Source organism: Chrysoperla carnea, chromosome 1 (assembly GCF_905475395.1).
Source record: "Chrysoperla carnea chromosome 1, inChrCarn1.1, whole genome shotgun sequence".
Taxonomy (NCBI): Eukaryota; Metazoa; Arthropoda; class Insecta; order Neuroptera; family Chrysopidae; genus Chrysoperla; species Chrysoperla carnea.
Window position 1 is genome coordinate 84,000,082 of NC_058337.1, and position 18,386 is coordinate 84,018,467.

Here is an 18,386-nt window from a genome sequence, read left to right on the forward strand (position 1 = left end):
AAAACCGACTTCAAAAGAAAAAACTTTTCCAAAATAAATTAATATGCACTAAAAAGTAAAAAAATAACGAGAATATAACGTAGTTAAAATTATTATTATTTTTTTTGGAGTCGGTGTCAGCCAAGCTAATGTAGCAAACAGTTCTGTCAGAGTTGTTTGTTTTCTTGGCTGACACCGACTCCAAAAATAACAATAATTTTAATTACATTACTTATATTCTCGTTATTTTTTTACTTTTTAGTGCATATTAATTTATTTTGGAAAAGTTTTTCTTTTGAAGTCGGTTTTCTTTTTGTTAAAAGTTTTTTTTTATTGAAAAACTCGTGTATTTTGTGGAATTAGTACATCTAGAGGTCTAGTGAATATCACTTTCTCGTTCATCTTAAGTCTTAGCTCCATTCAAATCAATATTCTTCTTTTATGTACAAGTTAAGCACATTACATCAGGTTCCTAACAAAACCTTTTAAACCTTGGGCAGAAACTACTGTTAATGTTTGGACGAATTGAGGTGTTAAGCCGAAATGATAAGCATTTGTTCAATCATTTACAACGTTTTTTTTATTAACATATGAAATATTAAAACTATTTTAAGCACTTTGTTCCGGTTGCATTGTATGATCTATAGGAACAGCTCCAACTTCTTTCAATAAATCAATTTTCTCACTAAAATAACTTTTAAACCAATCAATGTGTGCACGTTTTTCGGTTGCCGTTAAAAAATGATTTTTGGATAAACCAACACAAACTAATTCCATAAAATGCCTAATTGGCCCTTGTCGCGGACACCAATCATCTAACAACGGTTCTAAAAATACATGATCCGCAAAGTAGACATTTTGTTCATCTTCCATTCCTTGTTCATTATCTATTGGAAACTTCCATAATTTTCCTTGTTCCGTCCATAATATCATTTGTTGATAATAATTACTGGGTGGATGTGTTATAGCTAGTCGTAATTCACGATTCTGTAGGTGTTTCCACGTTTTTAAGGCAATATTTTCAGTTTTTGTCTCCAATTTTGAGAAAATATTTAATGGATCTCCCCCAAATAAATCTAAGCGTTCTGCTTGTGAAACTGATGTTGATCTTGTGAAACGTTGTTTAATTGGAGGTTTATCTTTTAAAATTTGCCGTGCTTGTTCACTGCGTGATGGAGTTTTTTGGCTTTCTACTTTCATATTTGAAATTAATTGAGACATGTTCGTAGTATCAACTTTTTTTTCATCCGAATACGATAGTAGCCTTGATATTAATTCAGATTTTGTTTTTTCTATATTTCCTCCTAGTGATTTTGCGACATCTTCGGCTGCTTTAATTATTTTCGTTTCATCTTTACTTTTATCAGACTTCACGTGTATCTTCGTTCTGTTTTTTGGTTTTGGTTTAGAAAATTCAGCTTTTTCAATTTTAGGGTTATCATCTTTAATTATTGATTGTAAAAGATAATTTAATTTTTTTGAGGCTTCTTCTTTCTTTTTTGATGGGTCTTTCGTTTCAGTTTTGTTGTTTTTATTACAATAATTATTGACGAAAATTGGCTGAATATAACATTTTGGAAATTGGATATATGATTTATTTAAAATAATTCGTAATGCCATGTCGTAATAGAAACTTATTTTTCAATTACTTAAAAAATTTAACATAACCTATTTGTTAAAAGTTGTAAACATTAGAACTTTAAATTTAAAACCTCATTATAAATAAACGATTTTAATTAATTTACTACTTTTCATATTTAGTTTAATTAAAACAAAATTATTATTTTTAGTGTTTCTTGAATGAAACTTCACTACATAGATAATTAAGTTAGGTCGTAACACTAACAGGACTAACAGTAACACGTCCGTTTCACGGCTTGTCTCACGACAGGAATAATTGGCTTTAGGCTGCCGATAGCCGATACCAGCTGTGAAATAATCAATTCAAATGCTACGAAAGACTTAATTATCTGACGATAATAAAAATAACTATAGCTTGAGACGCCCATAGATACATAATATTTAATAGAAATGTTTATTTAAAATCTTGTAAAACATACGCACATATCGTACACATCATATACAGGAATTTTTACAACACAAATTTTGTCAAAGAATTATATGTTAAAACATTAAAATAATTGTTTTTATTTTAATTTGGGTCATTATGTCGTTTAAAAAAGTAAAGCGCAAGTAAATGTTTCAATAATTTCCAAGACTCCAATCATCTTAGGGTTTCACCTCCGAATCTAACGGAATAAGCTGAATTTTTGTACAAACCCTTATTTTGATAGTACTTATGTTGTCTCAAAAGACACATGTGTCACGCGTGCGCGTCCTTAAATATTCAAGGTCAAAGGTCACGAAAATCAGTTTTTTGTGAATATCGCTCGTTTCTTCTGCCTTCAGTCGTATTAACATTGCTTATAAAAGTTGTAGAGAATAACTCGACGTTACTTTTTATGTCCTGAGCACATTATAAAAATTTCAACTTGATATCTTTTTTGCGTTTTTGAGCTATCGTGTTGGCAGACAGACGGACATAGACAACCGAAAATGGACTTATTACTTAGGTGATTTTATGAACACCTATACCAAAATTTTGTTCGTAGCGTCAATATTTTTAAGCGCTACCAACTTGGGACTAAACTTAGTGTACCTTGATATATTTCATATACATGGTATAAAAATACATAATATATTTTAATTTCCAATAATTTGATTGTTGATTTAACATTTTTTACATAGTATTTTTATTATCTTCATATTCGTCCCAATAGTCCGGGGGAAGGAATGGTCTTTTTGGATGTAAATCTGGTCCATATTTTTCTAATTTGAATTCTGGCTTTTGTACTAACCATCCATACATTTGATTTGTTGTTTCGGGGAATGGTCTTACTGTACGATTATCACGAGGCCTTACAACAATTTTCTTCTTAACAGCATACTCTTTTTCAATTCTTTTAACTTCATCTTGATATTTTCTGTGGGGAATATGTTGGTAAATTTGCTTAAATGAGTTTCTTATTATTTGGAGTACTCACCGAATTTCGTCAACAATCCAATGATATTTGTTATACCATTCAAAAGCTTGGTCATCAACTTTTTTATTTGACGATCGCCTCAAAGAATCAAGAGCAACAGGTGAAGTAAATACCATTTCTTGTTGTAAGTTAAAGTTTTAGCTGATAAATATTCAAATAAAAATGAATGATTTGATGTTTCCAAGTAAATTTTAAATAAACTTCGGTCAAGCTTGAAGTGCCATGTTTCAAGGGCTACGTACACACATATAACAAGGAACGATTAACATAAAAACATTAATATTGTTAATGATTATGCAGTCTTTGAAGGTGTAACAGAGCTGGTGTCACAGTCAGAATACTGTAAGATTATAGCCTGTGCAATGTATATTAAATAATTGATATAAATCTGATCTATATTTCACAGAGCGGCAAATGTTATATCATGTGTGTAATATGTATTACATATACTACTTTAAAAATAACATACTACTCAGTTGTTAATTTGCTACGTATGTCGCCGGCTCTGTTCTGCAATTAATGCTTATTCCATTATTTGAATGAATGCATCACTTCGTATTGTTCTCAATTTCTTTTTATTAGGAATATCAAAAACTTTTGCTCTACTTTTGTCATAAAACGAGCCATACAACAAAGTTACAAATTTCTTGCAATGACTTTATGTATGCAATAAGATTCAAACGTACTTCTTCGTTCAGTTTTTTTGTAGAAGATAATTCTATATCAAGTTTGACAAATATATGCACTAATGCTATAGATAAATCATTAATCATTTTATCAGTAATCGGTTCTTTGTTTCTTTGTTTCAGACATACATTAAAATTAAGCAAAAATTTTTTAATTGACTTGATTTGCAATTTTTTAAGGGGATTTATAACTTTGGTGAGGTGAAAAAAACGGAAACTTTGGGTTTAAATTACAAAAAATTTATAATAGTCAATAATAAATATACAGTCTTCTTTATTATCTTTATATAAATATACATTTATATAATATACATATATTGATCACGTGGGAAATAAAAAGGATGCCTTAAAGGAAGTATACCAAAAGCGTGGAGGAATATTTATCTGCCCTTCTTAAAAATCGACCAGAATAAGGATCCTCTATTTTGATATTAGTTAAAGGTACAGAATAAGAACCAGAAAGGAGGATATCTCTTTCTGATCATAGTAGGTACAATCTGTCTAACTTAGCACCGAATTTAAACTTATTCTTCGAATAGTTTTATAAAAATACTTTCCTTAACTATTTGTTGAGAATTATCGTAAATTTTTGGTTCCTCCCAAATAATCTCTATTTCATCGTTATCAATAAGAAACGGTACAGGATCTATACAATTTTCTATAACTGGTGGCTCGATATCTAATACAAAGAAACTAAGTTTTAAAAATAAAAAAGAACTGTTCCAAACTATATTACACTTGAAAAGGGACGGTAAAAAATTTTTCTGTAGTCTTATACCTAATCTTATTAAGTAAAGGAGATAATCTTTTAAAGTGAAGGAGGACAAGGATAATTGGATAAGTCGGCTTAAGAAAAATCCCATGCCAACGTTGAACAGTTCAAAGTGTACAGCAGAGATTACCCGTAATTACAGCGAAAACTACAAAACTAAATTTTGATCCCTGATACTACTTTATATAATTTAAATTTTTTTTTGTGAAAATGCGAGATTTGACTCCCAGGACCTTGCATAGAACGCTTCGTATTAGCTTTATACAATTCATTTGGAACTTACTTGAACAAACATTCGAAAATCGGTTTTATCGAGTACTATGAAGTACTCATTGCAGTTATAGCTGTGAGTAAAGTTCGATTTTAAATCCTTCATATATATGTCACATTAATATATTAAGATTAGATACGAATGCGTATCTTTAATATCACAAGAAAATATTGTGTTTGATTGTTAAAATGTAATAAAATTTTGAGGATAAAAAATAAGTTTGATTTCAGGTATCCAGTGTCCAATTATACAAGCGCCAGAAAACGGATACTTTGTCAAACAATCAGATTGTAATAACATTGTGCATAACGCTTGTAATGTTCGATGTAAGATTGGATATACTTTAGACGGACCCAAAACACGAATATGTCAAATAAATGGTACCTGGTCAGGACCAAAACAATTATGCAAAGGTTTGTGATTTAATAATAAACCACTTTTCCCTAATAATTCTCTTTTAAAATATTCCAACATCATTATATCAATTAAGACCCATAACGAATACACCTTCAATTTCATAACAAATAATATTTATAGTATTCATAGGTGTTAAAAAAATTGTGCTAACATTATCGAGAAATATATCAAAATGTATTACCTATTGAGAAAGAAATACATGCAGTACGTAAATGGTGGAAACGCAATTAAATTTTGAAGTATACGAATTGTTAATATGCATTGCATACTTATCTGCGCTCCCGCCATATTTATTAAGTTGGGTTTTTTTAAGGCACTTGATAGTACATCTTGAGTTTTCATCTGTTACTTTTTGCGTAGAAGTTAAAATTTTGGTAACCTTAAAGAGTTTGATGAGTATTTTGCTTATTGATGAGCAGGTATGAGTTTCTCCGCGTTTTGCGTTTTGTATGCTACCTGATTTACCCCTGATAATGATGGCTATGTCATCTGAATAATCTTTAACGCATCAATTAGTGAATGTATCTTTTAGTGAGCTTACTTCTACAGACCGCAGTAAAAGTTCCTTACGAAAAGTCTCTGTTGGCTTTTACAGTGATGTTTACAGAAAATATTTAATCTTGCTTGAACTACCAAATTACTAATTGTTTTCAGTGAAAGCATGTTCATTACTGAAATCTCCTGAAAATGGTAGAATCACTTGTATCGATGAAGAGAATAGAATTGTTGATCTGTCAAAAATAACCGATAATGTTTTGCCGATTGATACAATTTGCAGAATTCAATGTGACGAAGGTTTTTTTCCTGTTGGTCCAAAAGTAAGAAATTGTCTTCCAAATTTAAAATGGAGTGGGTCAGATACATATTGTAAGCGTAAGTATATCTACGCTACTTATTGTTTCTTCGGGCTTAGTCGTATGTATTTATTTATTATTTTCTGCCTTTGATGTTTTTATGTTCCTTAATTCAAGCTTCTTTATATAGATATTTATCTGAAAATTATTCCATATACATTTTTGATTTATTTTAGCTGTTAAATGTTCTCGCTTACCGAAAATTCAATTCGGACATTATTCTCCTACTTCTTGCCACACAAAGAAATCCAATTATGAAACAAATTGTACTATTATATGTAAGCATGGCTTCAAACTACAAGGACCAAGTTTTAAAATATGTACTGGAAAATACGGCCATTGGTCGAGCCGAATTACAAATGTTTGTCAAGGTAAATTATTATTTTTAGATTTTTTGGAATTTTGTTTTATTGATGCTTATTTTTTAGACATAACACCTCCAAATATAAAATGCCCAAAAGATGTAAATGGAGTTACATTACCCGGGAAAAAATATGGGTTTGTTCATTGGAATACCGAGACAGATATTACAGGTGAATATTTGTGTATACAGAATACATTGATAAACTCGGACGTGAGTTTCTTGCATTAAATATGGCTTAAATTTTTCCATTTTCGAGATATAGGGTGATAAATGTGTTGAAACAAATGATAATAGTCAATTATTTGTATACCATGTATATGAAATATACCAAAGTATACTAAGTTTAGTTCCAAGTTTGTAACTATTAAAAATATTAATACGATGAACAAAATTTTGGTGTAGGTGTTCATAAAATCACCTAATTAGTCCATTTCCGGTTGTCTGTCTGTCCGTCTGTCATCACGATTACTCAACAACGAAAAGAGATATCAAGCGGAAATTTTTATTGCGTGCTTAGAACGTAAAAAGTGAGATCAAGTTCGTAAATGAGCAACAGAGGATAATTGGGCCTTGGGTCCGTAGGACCTATCTTGTAAACCGTTAGAGATAGAACAAAAATTTAAATGTAAGAAATGTTCCTTATAAAAAAAATAAACCACTTTTGTTTGAAACATTTTTTTGTAAACATCACTGTCTACTGTGAGAGCGCAAATTATGTGCAAATTGTAAAGTATGTATTATATGGGAATATCAGTTATATATGTGTGAAATATATGTATAATGTATGTGTAATGTGACAGAGTAATCAACACCGTATACATGGTATTTCAACAATTAACTTAGTCAATTGTTTGTTTTCGCTTGTTTCTTACTAAAAATAACAAAAAAGGACATATGAACATACGGTTAAGAGCTTTTAATTTTCGAGACATACGAACATAAAGTTTTCACATTTTTGTTTCCAAAATTTATGATTGAATTTCTCGAAAATGAAACGCCCTTGACCATATATTTCTGATGCAAGGAATTTACGCCCTAAGTTTGGCAATGTAATATTAAATTCCTGTATATTTATTCCATGATAGGAAAGTTATTCAAATTTCGCTTTTATTTAAGATAATTCAAATTTAAATATTATATTTTGGACAAAACCAGTGATTAATGATATTGAAACTTTTAAATTTAAAATTGGAAAGACTGTCATTACATATCTTGCAATGGATGCGTTTAAAAATAAAGCAACTTGCAATTTTACTGTTGAAATTAAAGGTAAGTACAGGTTTTCTATATCCTCCGTTGAAGCAACCTTTCACCATGAGACATGGATATTAGATTCTATAAGTAGATGTAGCCACAAATCTTCAGGATCGTTAGGGGCAACACCGTAATATTGGAAGTAGTGACCCCTAAGTTATGAAAGCAAAATTCTGTATTTGTATGTGAAACAAGCTGTTAATGTGAGTGCGGCTCTTGTGGTTCACACTATCAGTTTTCCAGATATTAATTATTTTATTATAAGAAGGATGTTCTAGCTTAGAGGCTAAACAGGAGCGTTCTATGCAAGAGGTCTGCTGGGATTCAAAACTCACATTTTCACAAGTATTTTTTTTTTAATTACATAAATTAGTATCAGGGATCAAAATTTAGTCTTGTAGTTTTCGCTGTAATTACGGGTAATGCTATGCTGTACACTTTGAACTGTTCAAAGTTGGCATGGGATTTTTCTTAAGCCGACTTATCTCATTATCTTTGTCCTCCTTCACTATATAAGATTATCTCCTTTACTTAATAAGATTGTAAGACTACAGAAAAAATTTTTATCGTCCCTTTTCAAGTGTAATATAATTTGGAACGGATCTTTGTTTATTTTTAAAACTTTGTTTGTTTATATTAGATATCGAGCCACCAGTTATAGAAAACTGTATAGATCCTGTACCGTTTCTTGTTGATAACGATAAAATAGATATTATTTGGGAGGAACCAAAAATTTACGATAATTCTCAACAAATAGTTAAGGTAAGTATTTTTATAAAACTATTGAAGAATAAGTTTTAATTCGGTGCTAAGTTAGACAGATTGTACCTACAATGATCAGAAAAAGATATCCTTCTTTCTAGTTCTTACTCTGTATCTTTAACTAATATCAACATATAGAGGATGCTTATTCTGACCGATTTTTAAGAAGGGCAGAAAAATATCCCTCCACGCTTTTGGTATACTTCCTTTAAGGCTTCTTTTCAATTTCCCACGTGATCAAAAAATTGCAATTGGATTTCAGGTTGAAAAAAATTTTACCGGACAGTTTTCTTTTGGAGTGACCCCTGTGAAATATGTTGCAACTGATTTGGCAAACAACACAAACGAATGTGTATTAAATATAACAGTGGATAGTAAGTTAGAAATTTTTTCACATTGTGATATACAAATAAATTTATTCTGATGCAGAATCAACGTGTGAACCAATTTCCGATCCAGTTTATGGGAAGAGCATTTGCGATAATGTTCCAGATGGTGTCCAATGTGTAATTACTTGTGAAGAGGGTTATGCGTATAATATTATTGATGATGACGATATCAATGTTAAATCGAATAGTAATAACGATTCCGCAATTATTTTATGTAATAACACAAATCCAATTTGGTACTTAAATGAAATACCAGATTGTTCAGGTTTGTAAAAATTTTATTTAAAATCAATATTGTGATTTGGACATTTATTTTTTTGTACATTAGGAGTTGTAGTAGGTTTAGCCAACAGCATTTGAGTTCTTAGTTGTGGCAATGTTAAGAAAGGAATCAAAGTCATAAATATAGTTAATAACTCCATCCTAAACCGAATCAGTTCATAAATGATATCGGTTACTTGTTATGCTGACCCATGCCGACTGTGTTACCTAATGAAACCATCCATATAGATGTATACCTCTCTCTTCCATTCATTTGTCCAATTCTATCATTTTGGCATCTGTAGGCAATCTACCTTTCTATCTTCCATTCATTTGTCCAATTCTATCATTTTGGCATCAGTTTGGCATGTATGTATTGCTAAAAAAGAATGAATAAAGACTGATTGTTCATTCGGAAAATCTCTGATATATATATTTAAGGTAATCTAAGTAATGCTACTGAAGAGGGTTGCCAAAGCAATCGAAACCGGTCTAGCTAATTAATAATAATTTTATAAATCTAGCTAAATATTTTTATTGTGGGTCCTGAAGGGGATATATTTTAACAAAATGTATAAACTTTGTATACTTAGAAGACATTTTATGAGAGCACAATTCCAGCAGATAGTTATTTTGCAAATTGATACTCATCGAATTAAGATTTGTATTTGTATTTTCACAGTTACGGAAATTCCTAACGAAATACTCCAGCGTGGAACATTGGATTTCGATATCGACGAGGATTGTAAGAATATTGACGATATTACTATGGTGAGTTAAAAAATTATTTTTATGATTCAGATTTTTTAACACCATATGTAAATGCACCGTTGCTCTAAAAAATACCTCCCTGGTGGAAAAAATATTTGAAGAAAGAATAAGACTTAATAAATCTTAAATCTTTGAAAAGTCGTAGGAACTCTGAAAAGGTCTCAGGTACTCTGAATAACTCAACGTTTTTGGTCTGTCTATTTCAGAGTTATCCAAACTTAAGACTTATTAAGAATTAGACTGTTCCAAAAACGTTGAGAAATTCAGAGTTATTCAGAGTTCCTAAGACTTTTCACAGATTCTAAGACTTATAAAGAATTATTCATTCTTCAAATATTTTTTCTACCAGGGCTCTACTGGATTTTATTATATGAGATATTAGAAACTAGATTCGAGGCTTATTTTTTACTAGATTTTATGTACTAGGTGTAAACACGCTTCTTTACAGGGGTAAGTTTTTAATCTTCCTTAACACTTAAATAATTTTACTGTCCCGTAAAAGTTTTTAGTCAAACAAATTCTTTTGGATAAAAACTGCTCAGCCGTATTAAAATAATGTAACCTTTTCCTACCTGTTAGGGATTGAAAAATTATGTGGAAACGCTAAGAAGATTAGGAGATTAAATAATTTCGGGTTATATTTTAGTCGTTTCAAAATGTATTAATTTTCTGAGTTTCCATAATGTGCTTCGTTTCACTTGTTTTAGATAAAAAATGAAATTTTAAGTAATGTTAAAAACAACTTAAATACTATTTGCATAAATGAAATTGAATGTTACCCCAAAGAATTTATTGTTAACTGCTCAGCGAATGATAACTATGCTCATGAACTTCCAACAAATTTAACAATTTTGCGGCGCAAACGGGATAGCCAGAATATGAATAAACGTCGATCTCGTATTCAAATACAGTTTGTAATTAACGGTAAAATTAAAACCAAGAGTACGTCGAAAGTTAAACATATAACATTCAATAAATTCAATAAAATACAAGAACGTTTAAGTGATGTAGAAATTTTCATGAAAAATAATCAAACGCTATCGAATTCATTGTTAAATCAAACTAAATATTATATTGATTTGAAATTGGATCGAGTTTTTGCAATATGTAATAATGGTTCTGTTAGTAGAAGAAATAAATGTGGTAAGTTAAAAACATCGCCAAAGTATGCACTTTATATTTTTTCAAGGTAAGTAGCAGATTTTATAAAAATTAGCTTAGATTTAATACAATGCTTGTGATTTTGTTTTTTGTCTTCTGGTTGTATCAGCTTACCGCCTTTTCCCTTTCTTATAAATTTCTTTGTTGTTCAGTCCTTAATATAGAGTGTTCGGTAATTTCATACAAATTATTGAAGAAGGTTTTACTAGTGCCTGTACTTGGAAATTATTTGGCCAATAAAGCGGAGAAAATTAACTTTTTCGCACTTTTTTTTATGCTAAAAATGGCTTGTTGCAATACAAAAGTTGTAATACATGTTTCAAATAATCCCACGATGGAAAATGTATAGCATTAAATACACACATGAAATAATCACACGGTGGAAAATGAATGTATAATAGCATTAAATCACACGAATTAATAAAACTTTTTTCATGTTCCTTTTTTTGAAGAAAATTACTCAAAAATAATTAATTTTAAATACGTTACTAGCTTTTCCCTACTAAAAAAAAATTTATTTTCTAACTTTTTATAGATTTATAATTAATTATTGACAGCATTCAGCGTCAAGCTTTGATAATATGCCTTCAGGACATCAAAAATATGTAAGAAAATTTTTGACGCAGTCATGAGAATCCATCGATCACGAAAAGTGCTTCCATTTAGATTAAAATACCTTGAAAGCACAGTTACTATTTTGCAATTTTTCGAATTGCAACATGCTTTATGTTCAGTTGTTTACTATTAATGTAATCCGACATTTGTTTCAGTAAAATGCCCAAAAGGAACTTTTCATAATATAACAAGAGGGCTATGCCAAAGTTGCCCAATAGGATATTTTAACGATAAGTTAGGCCAGAATAAATGTGAAAAATGTCCACTTTTGACTTCAACCAGACGAATTCGGTCAAAAGCGTTAAGGGACTGTAAAGGTAATTTTCGAAGTATTCGAAGAAATTTTTGTTAAAACTGTTTAACCCTTCAGAACGGTTGTGTAGAGACATTCTCTGCCCTTTGTTTTAAAACGTTTTTTTTTCTTCAAAATTTCAAATGGAAATGACCACTTGTATTTTTTTTACTTGCACGCAATTGCATGCTTTACAGGATAGTGAATACATTTTTTTTTTAAACTCAAAATATAAAAAAATTATTAACAGCAGTGAGAGTTTTTCTCAACACTTCAGTAAAGTCGGTAAAAAAAACCGTAATTCGGATGGCTTTGTTATTCTTTGGCTATCTTCTCTAAATGTTATTATAGTGAAATAAATTTCAAAGTAATTTTTTTAATCCTCTTTAGATTGACTTCGTAGATACATAAATACGTTGTAAACAAACTTTGAAATTTGGATCTTGGCGCTTGCGCCATTAGCGTGAGGTTTTCTCTCATTACAACAGTAATAAATTGTTTTACGAAAGAGGAACCAGTCTGAAGGGTTAAATACTATCCGCAATTTTCCACAAACTTTAAAAAATTGACTAGAAATCTTCGTTAATATAACAAATTAAATTTATTTAGGACAGTGTCCCCCGGGAACTTCTGCTCGCAAACGTAAATTGTTCAATGATAAAAAGATAAAAAATCCAGCCAATATAAACCATATCAGTTTATTCCCGTTTTGTAATAAATGTGAAATTGGATTTTATCAACCAGAGTATGGAAAGACATATTGTGTACAATGCCCTCAAAATATGACCACTGAAGTGTATGGATCGCAGACCGTTGATGCTTGTTTTCAAAATATTACAAACTTTTGTCAAAATGAAAGCATTTGCAATTCTGGCATTTGTATTCTGGATGGATCGAATTATTTTTGTAAATGTCCTGATAATTATTTTGGTTCACATTGTGAAATACCATTTAACAGTTGCACATCGAATCCATGTTTCAATAATGGAAAATGCATTTCCAATTTCGAATATGGAAATTATACATGTGATTGCGCGGAAGGTTATCAAGGAACGACTTGTGAAATGGAACATTGTGTGAAAAAATTTTGTAGGAATGGGGGTACTTGTATTCGAGAAGATTCACAAGAGTTTTGTATTTGTGATCAAAATTTTTATGGCGAATTTTGCGAGCGTATTGAAAATTATTGTTTATACAATTTTTGTGAAAATAATAGTACATGTGTGGAATCATATGACGATTACAAGTGTATTTGTAAAAATGGATTTCTTGGCAAACGTTGTCATATTCTACCATGTGACTATTTACCCTGCTCAGAAAATGCCACTTGTATTAATCAAGATCATGGAAATATAACATCTAGAAACTCTTACAAGTAATTTAAATTAACAAATAATTTAAGCTAATATTAGGTTGATATGAGTTGTTTTGTATAAAATCAGTGTCATCACACTAAATTTTATCACAATCGCAACACCCGTTTTAAAGTTATGGAAGAAAAACGATTTCAAAATTGCAACTTTAAAATGCCTTGAATAACAAATGATAGCTTTTTATATAAGAGATAGCTTACTGATTTAAAGTTTTGCTCTATCTCTTATTAGTTTTGAACAAGTGTTAAGGTGATATTAATGTTTGAATCATTTTCCTTCTTCGAACCAAACAACATTTTACCTTAGTCATTTTTGGTCTCGGTATCTGATATCATAGGAGAATTTCTGATACTTTTTGGAAATTAATTTTTTTAATTTTAGGTGTGAATGTCCTTTGGGATTTGAAGGACCTAATTGTTTGGTAAAAATTGACTATTGTGCAAAATTTCCATGCTTAAATCATGGCATCTGCATAAATATGGAAAATAATTTTAAATGTGGTTGTATTGTACCCTTTACAGGAAAAATCTGTGAAACTAAACTAGATTCAAATTTTATGTTGTCATTTTCACAGTCTAGTATTACCGATTTTGTAAAACTACCTGGTCCATTGTTTAGTCTATCTGAGGTACATTTTTGCTTTACTTTCTTCACATATGAGTTGTTTTAAAATAATTGTTTCTTTTAGATTTCAACCTGCTTATGGATTCAAACTTTTGATACGGACAATTATGGAACTATGATTTCATATGCAACTAAAGAATACGATAATGCATTTACAATAACAGATTATAATGGGTAAGTGCTGTGCATTAAAAATTAATTTTAGGTCGAAATACTACTCTGGAAAAAAGTAGGGGTAAGTTACATAATTCAATTTACTATTGAAATTGTACATTTTGTTAAAATATATGTCCTTCAGGGCTCACAATATAGTTATTTTGCTAGATTTATAAAATTATTATTAATTAGCTAGGCCGGTTTCGGTTGCTTTGGCAACCCTCTTCAGTAGCATAACTTAAAACCCTTAAAAATAAATTACCAAAATAAGATACAATGAAATAAAATAAAATAGATCTGCAACGCCCTAAAACAAATAATAAAATACTAAAATTACTGTTTTCACCTGAAACGCAATAAAATAAAAAGGTTTAATCCTAAGATCTAGGATTATCGTTGTGAATATTATTATACAAATTTAGAACTGGGAAAAATAATAGGTTCACATTACTTGAAAGAGATAAAGCAACATCTATATGATTGCATTTTTGCTATTCTAAACAAGTTGAAAAATCTATAATTTCACATTCGATACAGCCATTTCGGAAGAAACAATATTAGGGAGACTTTCTAAAGAGGAATTTTTGTATTTTAGTATTGTGTTGTACATAAATAATGACTTTAAAGTAACGGACATATTTCTAAATGATGGTCGCTGGCATTTTCTTTGTATCACATGGTCATCGTTTCGTGGAGAATATTCAATTTATGTTGATGGAGAATTAAAAGAAAGCGGGCATAATTTTGGAACAAAACAAAAAATTAATGGTAGAAAAATCATTTATGTTATATTATTAGGCTAATCATTTTAGACGAAAAAAGTGTAAAATGAGGAATTTTTTGTACCTCAACTTATTGGGCCAATTTTTAAATGTTCTGGAAGGTGCATAGAGCTTAATCTACATCTAACTTGGTGTCGCTAGAAAGTTTGGTCATTGATATTGGACAAATTAGCCAATATTGGAGTCTATTTCTGGGTTGATTTATGAAGAATTTAAAACTTTGAAAATATTCAACAAAATAAGCCAAAAAGTATACTAGAAGGTTGTCGGTTTCACTGATCACGATCCCTAAGCCAGAATTCCAATATATTGCTCCTCCAGGGGTAATTCGCCCCCTACTGATCTAAAACAGCAAAATTATGTAAATATTTGACAAAATAGACTAAAAAGGTATACTCGGGAGCTTTTACGTACGCTGATCACGATTCTGAGCAAGAATTTCAATCTGCATATCAGCAATCTGGCTTTTGAATCGTGATCAACGACCTCAAAAACCCCCGAGTTTATCTTTTGGTCCATTTGTTGTATATTTACAAAAATATTCTTTTGAAATGTTAAAATAACAGGAGTTATATGTAAAAATTTTCAATCTCATGGTATTTTTTAAGGCAATGGTACTTTTGTTCTTGGTCAGGAACAAGATGTACAAGGTGGAAAGTTCAGTCAAGCTGAATCATTTACAGGAAAAATGACAAATTTAGATATGTGGTACCGTACTTTAAATCAGAATGAAGTTTTGAAATTTTATGAAACTTGTCATCCATATTATGGAAACCTTTTATTTTGGGGCGAAATAAGATCATACATCAGTGGAAACGTACAGGTATTACTATACTGTATTCACAACAGTTTTTTTGTCTTATTTGATCAAAATCTGTTTCCCAAATTTACAGATTGAACATTGGCCATTTTGTGGAATTTGCGTTGCACCGAAATCAATAAAAAATGGCGTGGTAATTGTTGAAAATAATGTGGCCACGTATACTTGTCGAAGTGGATTTAGATTATATTACAAAGGAACTTATCATGATCAAATATCGCGTATTTGTACAAAGACTACCGAATGGGAAGGAATTATTGAGCCAACATGTCAAAGTAAAAATAAATCGGCAAATAAAAAAGATGTCCTAAGCTTAATGAATTAATTTTTTTTGTAGTTGTTGAATGTAATTACCCGAACATGGTTGAAAATGGATTCTTTATTGGATCTCATTTCGAATATGGTAATACCATAATTTATCATTGTAATGAGGGATATAGGTTGGTTGGAGAGCTTGTGTTGCATTGTTTGGAAAGCGGACATTGGTCTTCGCCTCCCCCTTATTGTTTAGGTAAAAACATCCATTGCATAAATATGATTTAGACTAAGTAAATTTTCCGCCTCAAGTTTCATAATATCTTCTTTTTTTTTTGGAGTTGGTTAAAAACTATAAAACAAACAAAAAATTTTTAGATAGAATTATTTGTAGGTCCACAGTGTCCCAGTTTGGAGCAGCCAGGAAACAGTAGAATGACAATATTTCTCTATAAAAGGTCACATATTATAAAAAATACTTTTGATGTGGGTACAAAAATTGAATTTAAATGTTTGGATGGTACTTACCTTGAAGGTGAAAGTTTGATAACTTGCATGGAAAATGGTAAAAATTTATTTTAATAATTAGAATAACAAGAGTTTTAATAATATTTTCTATTCAGAAACTTGGAGCTCTAATGTTCCTATGTGCAAAGAAATCATCGTGGACAACACCGAATCTTTCAAAGTTAGAAATTCTGTCAATTCAAAACAAACAACATTAATAGCTGGCAAAGAGTTAAAGTTTGATTTTAAACTCTCAACGATTAAACCTATTGCCACAGAAAAAGTTATCCATTCCAATATATTAACAGAATCGACATTTGCTTCAACTGACCAACAAATGGACGATTTCAGGTCCTCAACAAATACAGATATTGTGACGGATAAAGTTTTAACTAGTGACAAATCGACAGAATCGATATTTACTCCAACCGACAAGCAAATGGAAGATTTAAGACTCTCAACAACTACAGAAATTGTGCAGGAAAAAGTTTCAATTTCCAGTGAATCGGCAGAGTCGTCAGATACCACAACTGATCGACAAATGAACGATTTCAGTTTCTCAATAAATACAAATATTGTAACAGAAAAGTTTTTAATTTCTAGTAAATCAACGGAATCCAAATTTACCACAACCGACAAACCAATGGATGATTTTAGGCTTTCAACGAATAATGACATTACAATGACAACAGAATCGTCATTCACAACAACGGACGAAGTTTACTATTCTAGACTTTCAACGACCAAACAAAATTTTACGAATGTTTTAAGGATTTTAGCTGTTACAGCAATCGATAATGTAACTGAGACTACTAGTCATAGAACAATTTATTCTGAAATTGTGTCAGAAAATGTTCCTGCGACAATTACTACTCAAATTAACGAGTTACCTGAGATATTTTCAATAGATGACGTGGCGATTACTGACGAAGATTATTCAACCATAATGATGAATACAGTAATGGAGCCCGTATTTTGTGAAAGTACTATTTTGCCCCAAAATCCCTTACATACTACGTTCTTAATCGAAAATTTACATCCTACTTATGAAGTTGGAACAAAATTGGAGTTTCAATGTCAACCCGGTTTTAAATACGTAACTGTAAACTTTACTGAATGTTTAGCGAATGGGTTGTGGAGTATAAATGAATATTTTTGTAAACGTAAGTTTATTTTAACAATTTTTAAATTTATTATACGTGTGAAAGAAGGGAAACATGGGACTTTTTTCTACTATGTATTTCTACATTAGCCCCAATGTATCGAACAAAGACAAAAATAGGAAATGTGAAGAAAATTCACTCATTTTTTTATGATAGGGTTGAAGTTTTACCATAAAGTGTAAACTCAGGTATTGGGGGTAATATGTCTGGCCTTCCCCATCCAAAAGTGGAGTAGATAATGCAAAAGTGGCCATGAAATATAATTTAAAAGCGCGTTATTCATAAAATAATTAAGAGATCAAGAAAAACTTATGTATACTTCATATGCATTTTTATCTTAAGAATTTTCTGCACTCGTGCAAAGTTCTGTGACTCTAAGCAGCATTTATTTTTAAATATTTTTAGCTATAGTATGCAAATTACCACCTAGACCAAAAGTAATGGTGTTACTTAACGAGAAAAGTTCATATAAAACCGGTGATATTGTAAATTATGCATGTAACGATGGATTTAAGGGATATGGAAAAGGCAGCATACGATGTTTACCTTCTGGAAGTTGGACAAGAATTCTACTCCGATGTGCAAGTAATTATGTAGTTTTACAAATAATCTTAAATATCTCTAAATTATTGTTTTCGTGATTTTAGAGATAAGTTGTGGGAAACCAAAGTTATTAAAAGAGGCGAGGATAATTGGCAACTCATTTTTGTACATGGATACAGTTAAAATAGAATGTTTGGAATATTCAACGAAGAAAGTGTTTGAGATACAATGTTATCCAAATGGAAAATGGATGCCCAACGTAGAATGTTAG

At 30.5% G+C, this 18,386-nt stretch overlaps 4 protein-coding genes across 4 annotated transcripts; 2 read left to right on the forward strand and 2 right to left on the reverse strand.

Annotated features, from left to right (window-relative positions):
- Positions 1 to 541: 541 nt before the first annotated feature.
- Positions 542 to 1,640, reverse strand: LOC123305634 (28S ribosomal protein S31, mitochondrial). The gene has a single exon (XM_044887410.1). It carries the CDS (start codon positions 1,597 to 1,599, stop codon positions 589 to 591), a length of 1,011 nt encoding a protein of 336 aa, XP_044743345.1. The 5' UTR covers positions 1,600 to 1,640; the 3' UTR covers positions 542 to 588.
- A 1,079-nt stretch (positions 1,641 to 2,719) lies between these two features.
- Positions 2,720 to 3,158, reverse strand: LOC123291611. Its single transcript, XM_044871959.1, has 2 exons — positions 3,024 to 3,158; positions 2,720 to 2,963 (listed from the first exon to the last, which is right to left on the reverse strand). Exons 1-2 carry the CDS (start codon positions 3,137 to 3,139, stop codon positions 2,720 to 2,722), a joined length of 360 nt encoding a protein of 119 aa, XP_044727894.1. The 5' UTR covers positions 3,140 to 3,158.
- Positions 3,159 to 3,185: 27 nt separating this feature from the next.
- Positions 3,186 to 11,528, forward strand: LOC123291618 (sushi, von Willebrand factor type A, EGF and pentraxin domain-containing protein 1-like). The gene is made up of 11 exons (XM_044871971.1): positions 3,186 to 3,207; positions 4,983 to 5,165; positions 5,824 to 6,042; positions 6,452 to 6,556; positions 7,504 to 7,656; positions 8,282 to 8,403; positions 8,666 to 8,777; positions 8,833 to 9,057; positions 9,736 to 9,798; positions 10,632 to 10,967; positions 11,521 to 11,528. The coding sequence occupies exons 1-11, from the start codon at positions 3,186 to 3,188 to the stop codon at positions 11,526 to 11,528; spliced, it is 1,548 nt and encodes a 515-aa protein (XP_044727906.1).
- A 1,146-nt stretch (positions 11,529 to 12,674) lies between these two features.
- On the forward strand, positions 12,675 to 18,386 carry LOC123291628 (sushi, von Willebrand factor type A, EGF and pentraxin domain-containing protein 1-like). Its single transcript, XM_044871982.1, has 11 exons — positions 12,675 to 13,267; positions 13,647 to 13,893; positions 13,954 to 14,063; positions 14,641 to 14,813; positions 15,436 to 15,650; positions 15,721 to 15,922; positions 15,985 to 16,158; positions 16,297 to 16,467; positions 16,526 to 17,572; positions 17,978 to 18,157; positions 18,220 to 18,386. Exons 1-11 carry the CDS (start codon positions 12,675 to 12,677, stop codon positions 18,384 to 18,386), a joined length of 3,279 nt encoding a protein of 1,092 aa, XP_044727917.1.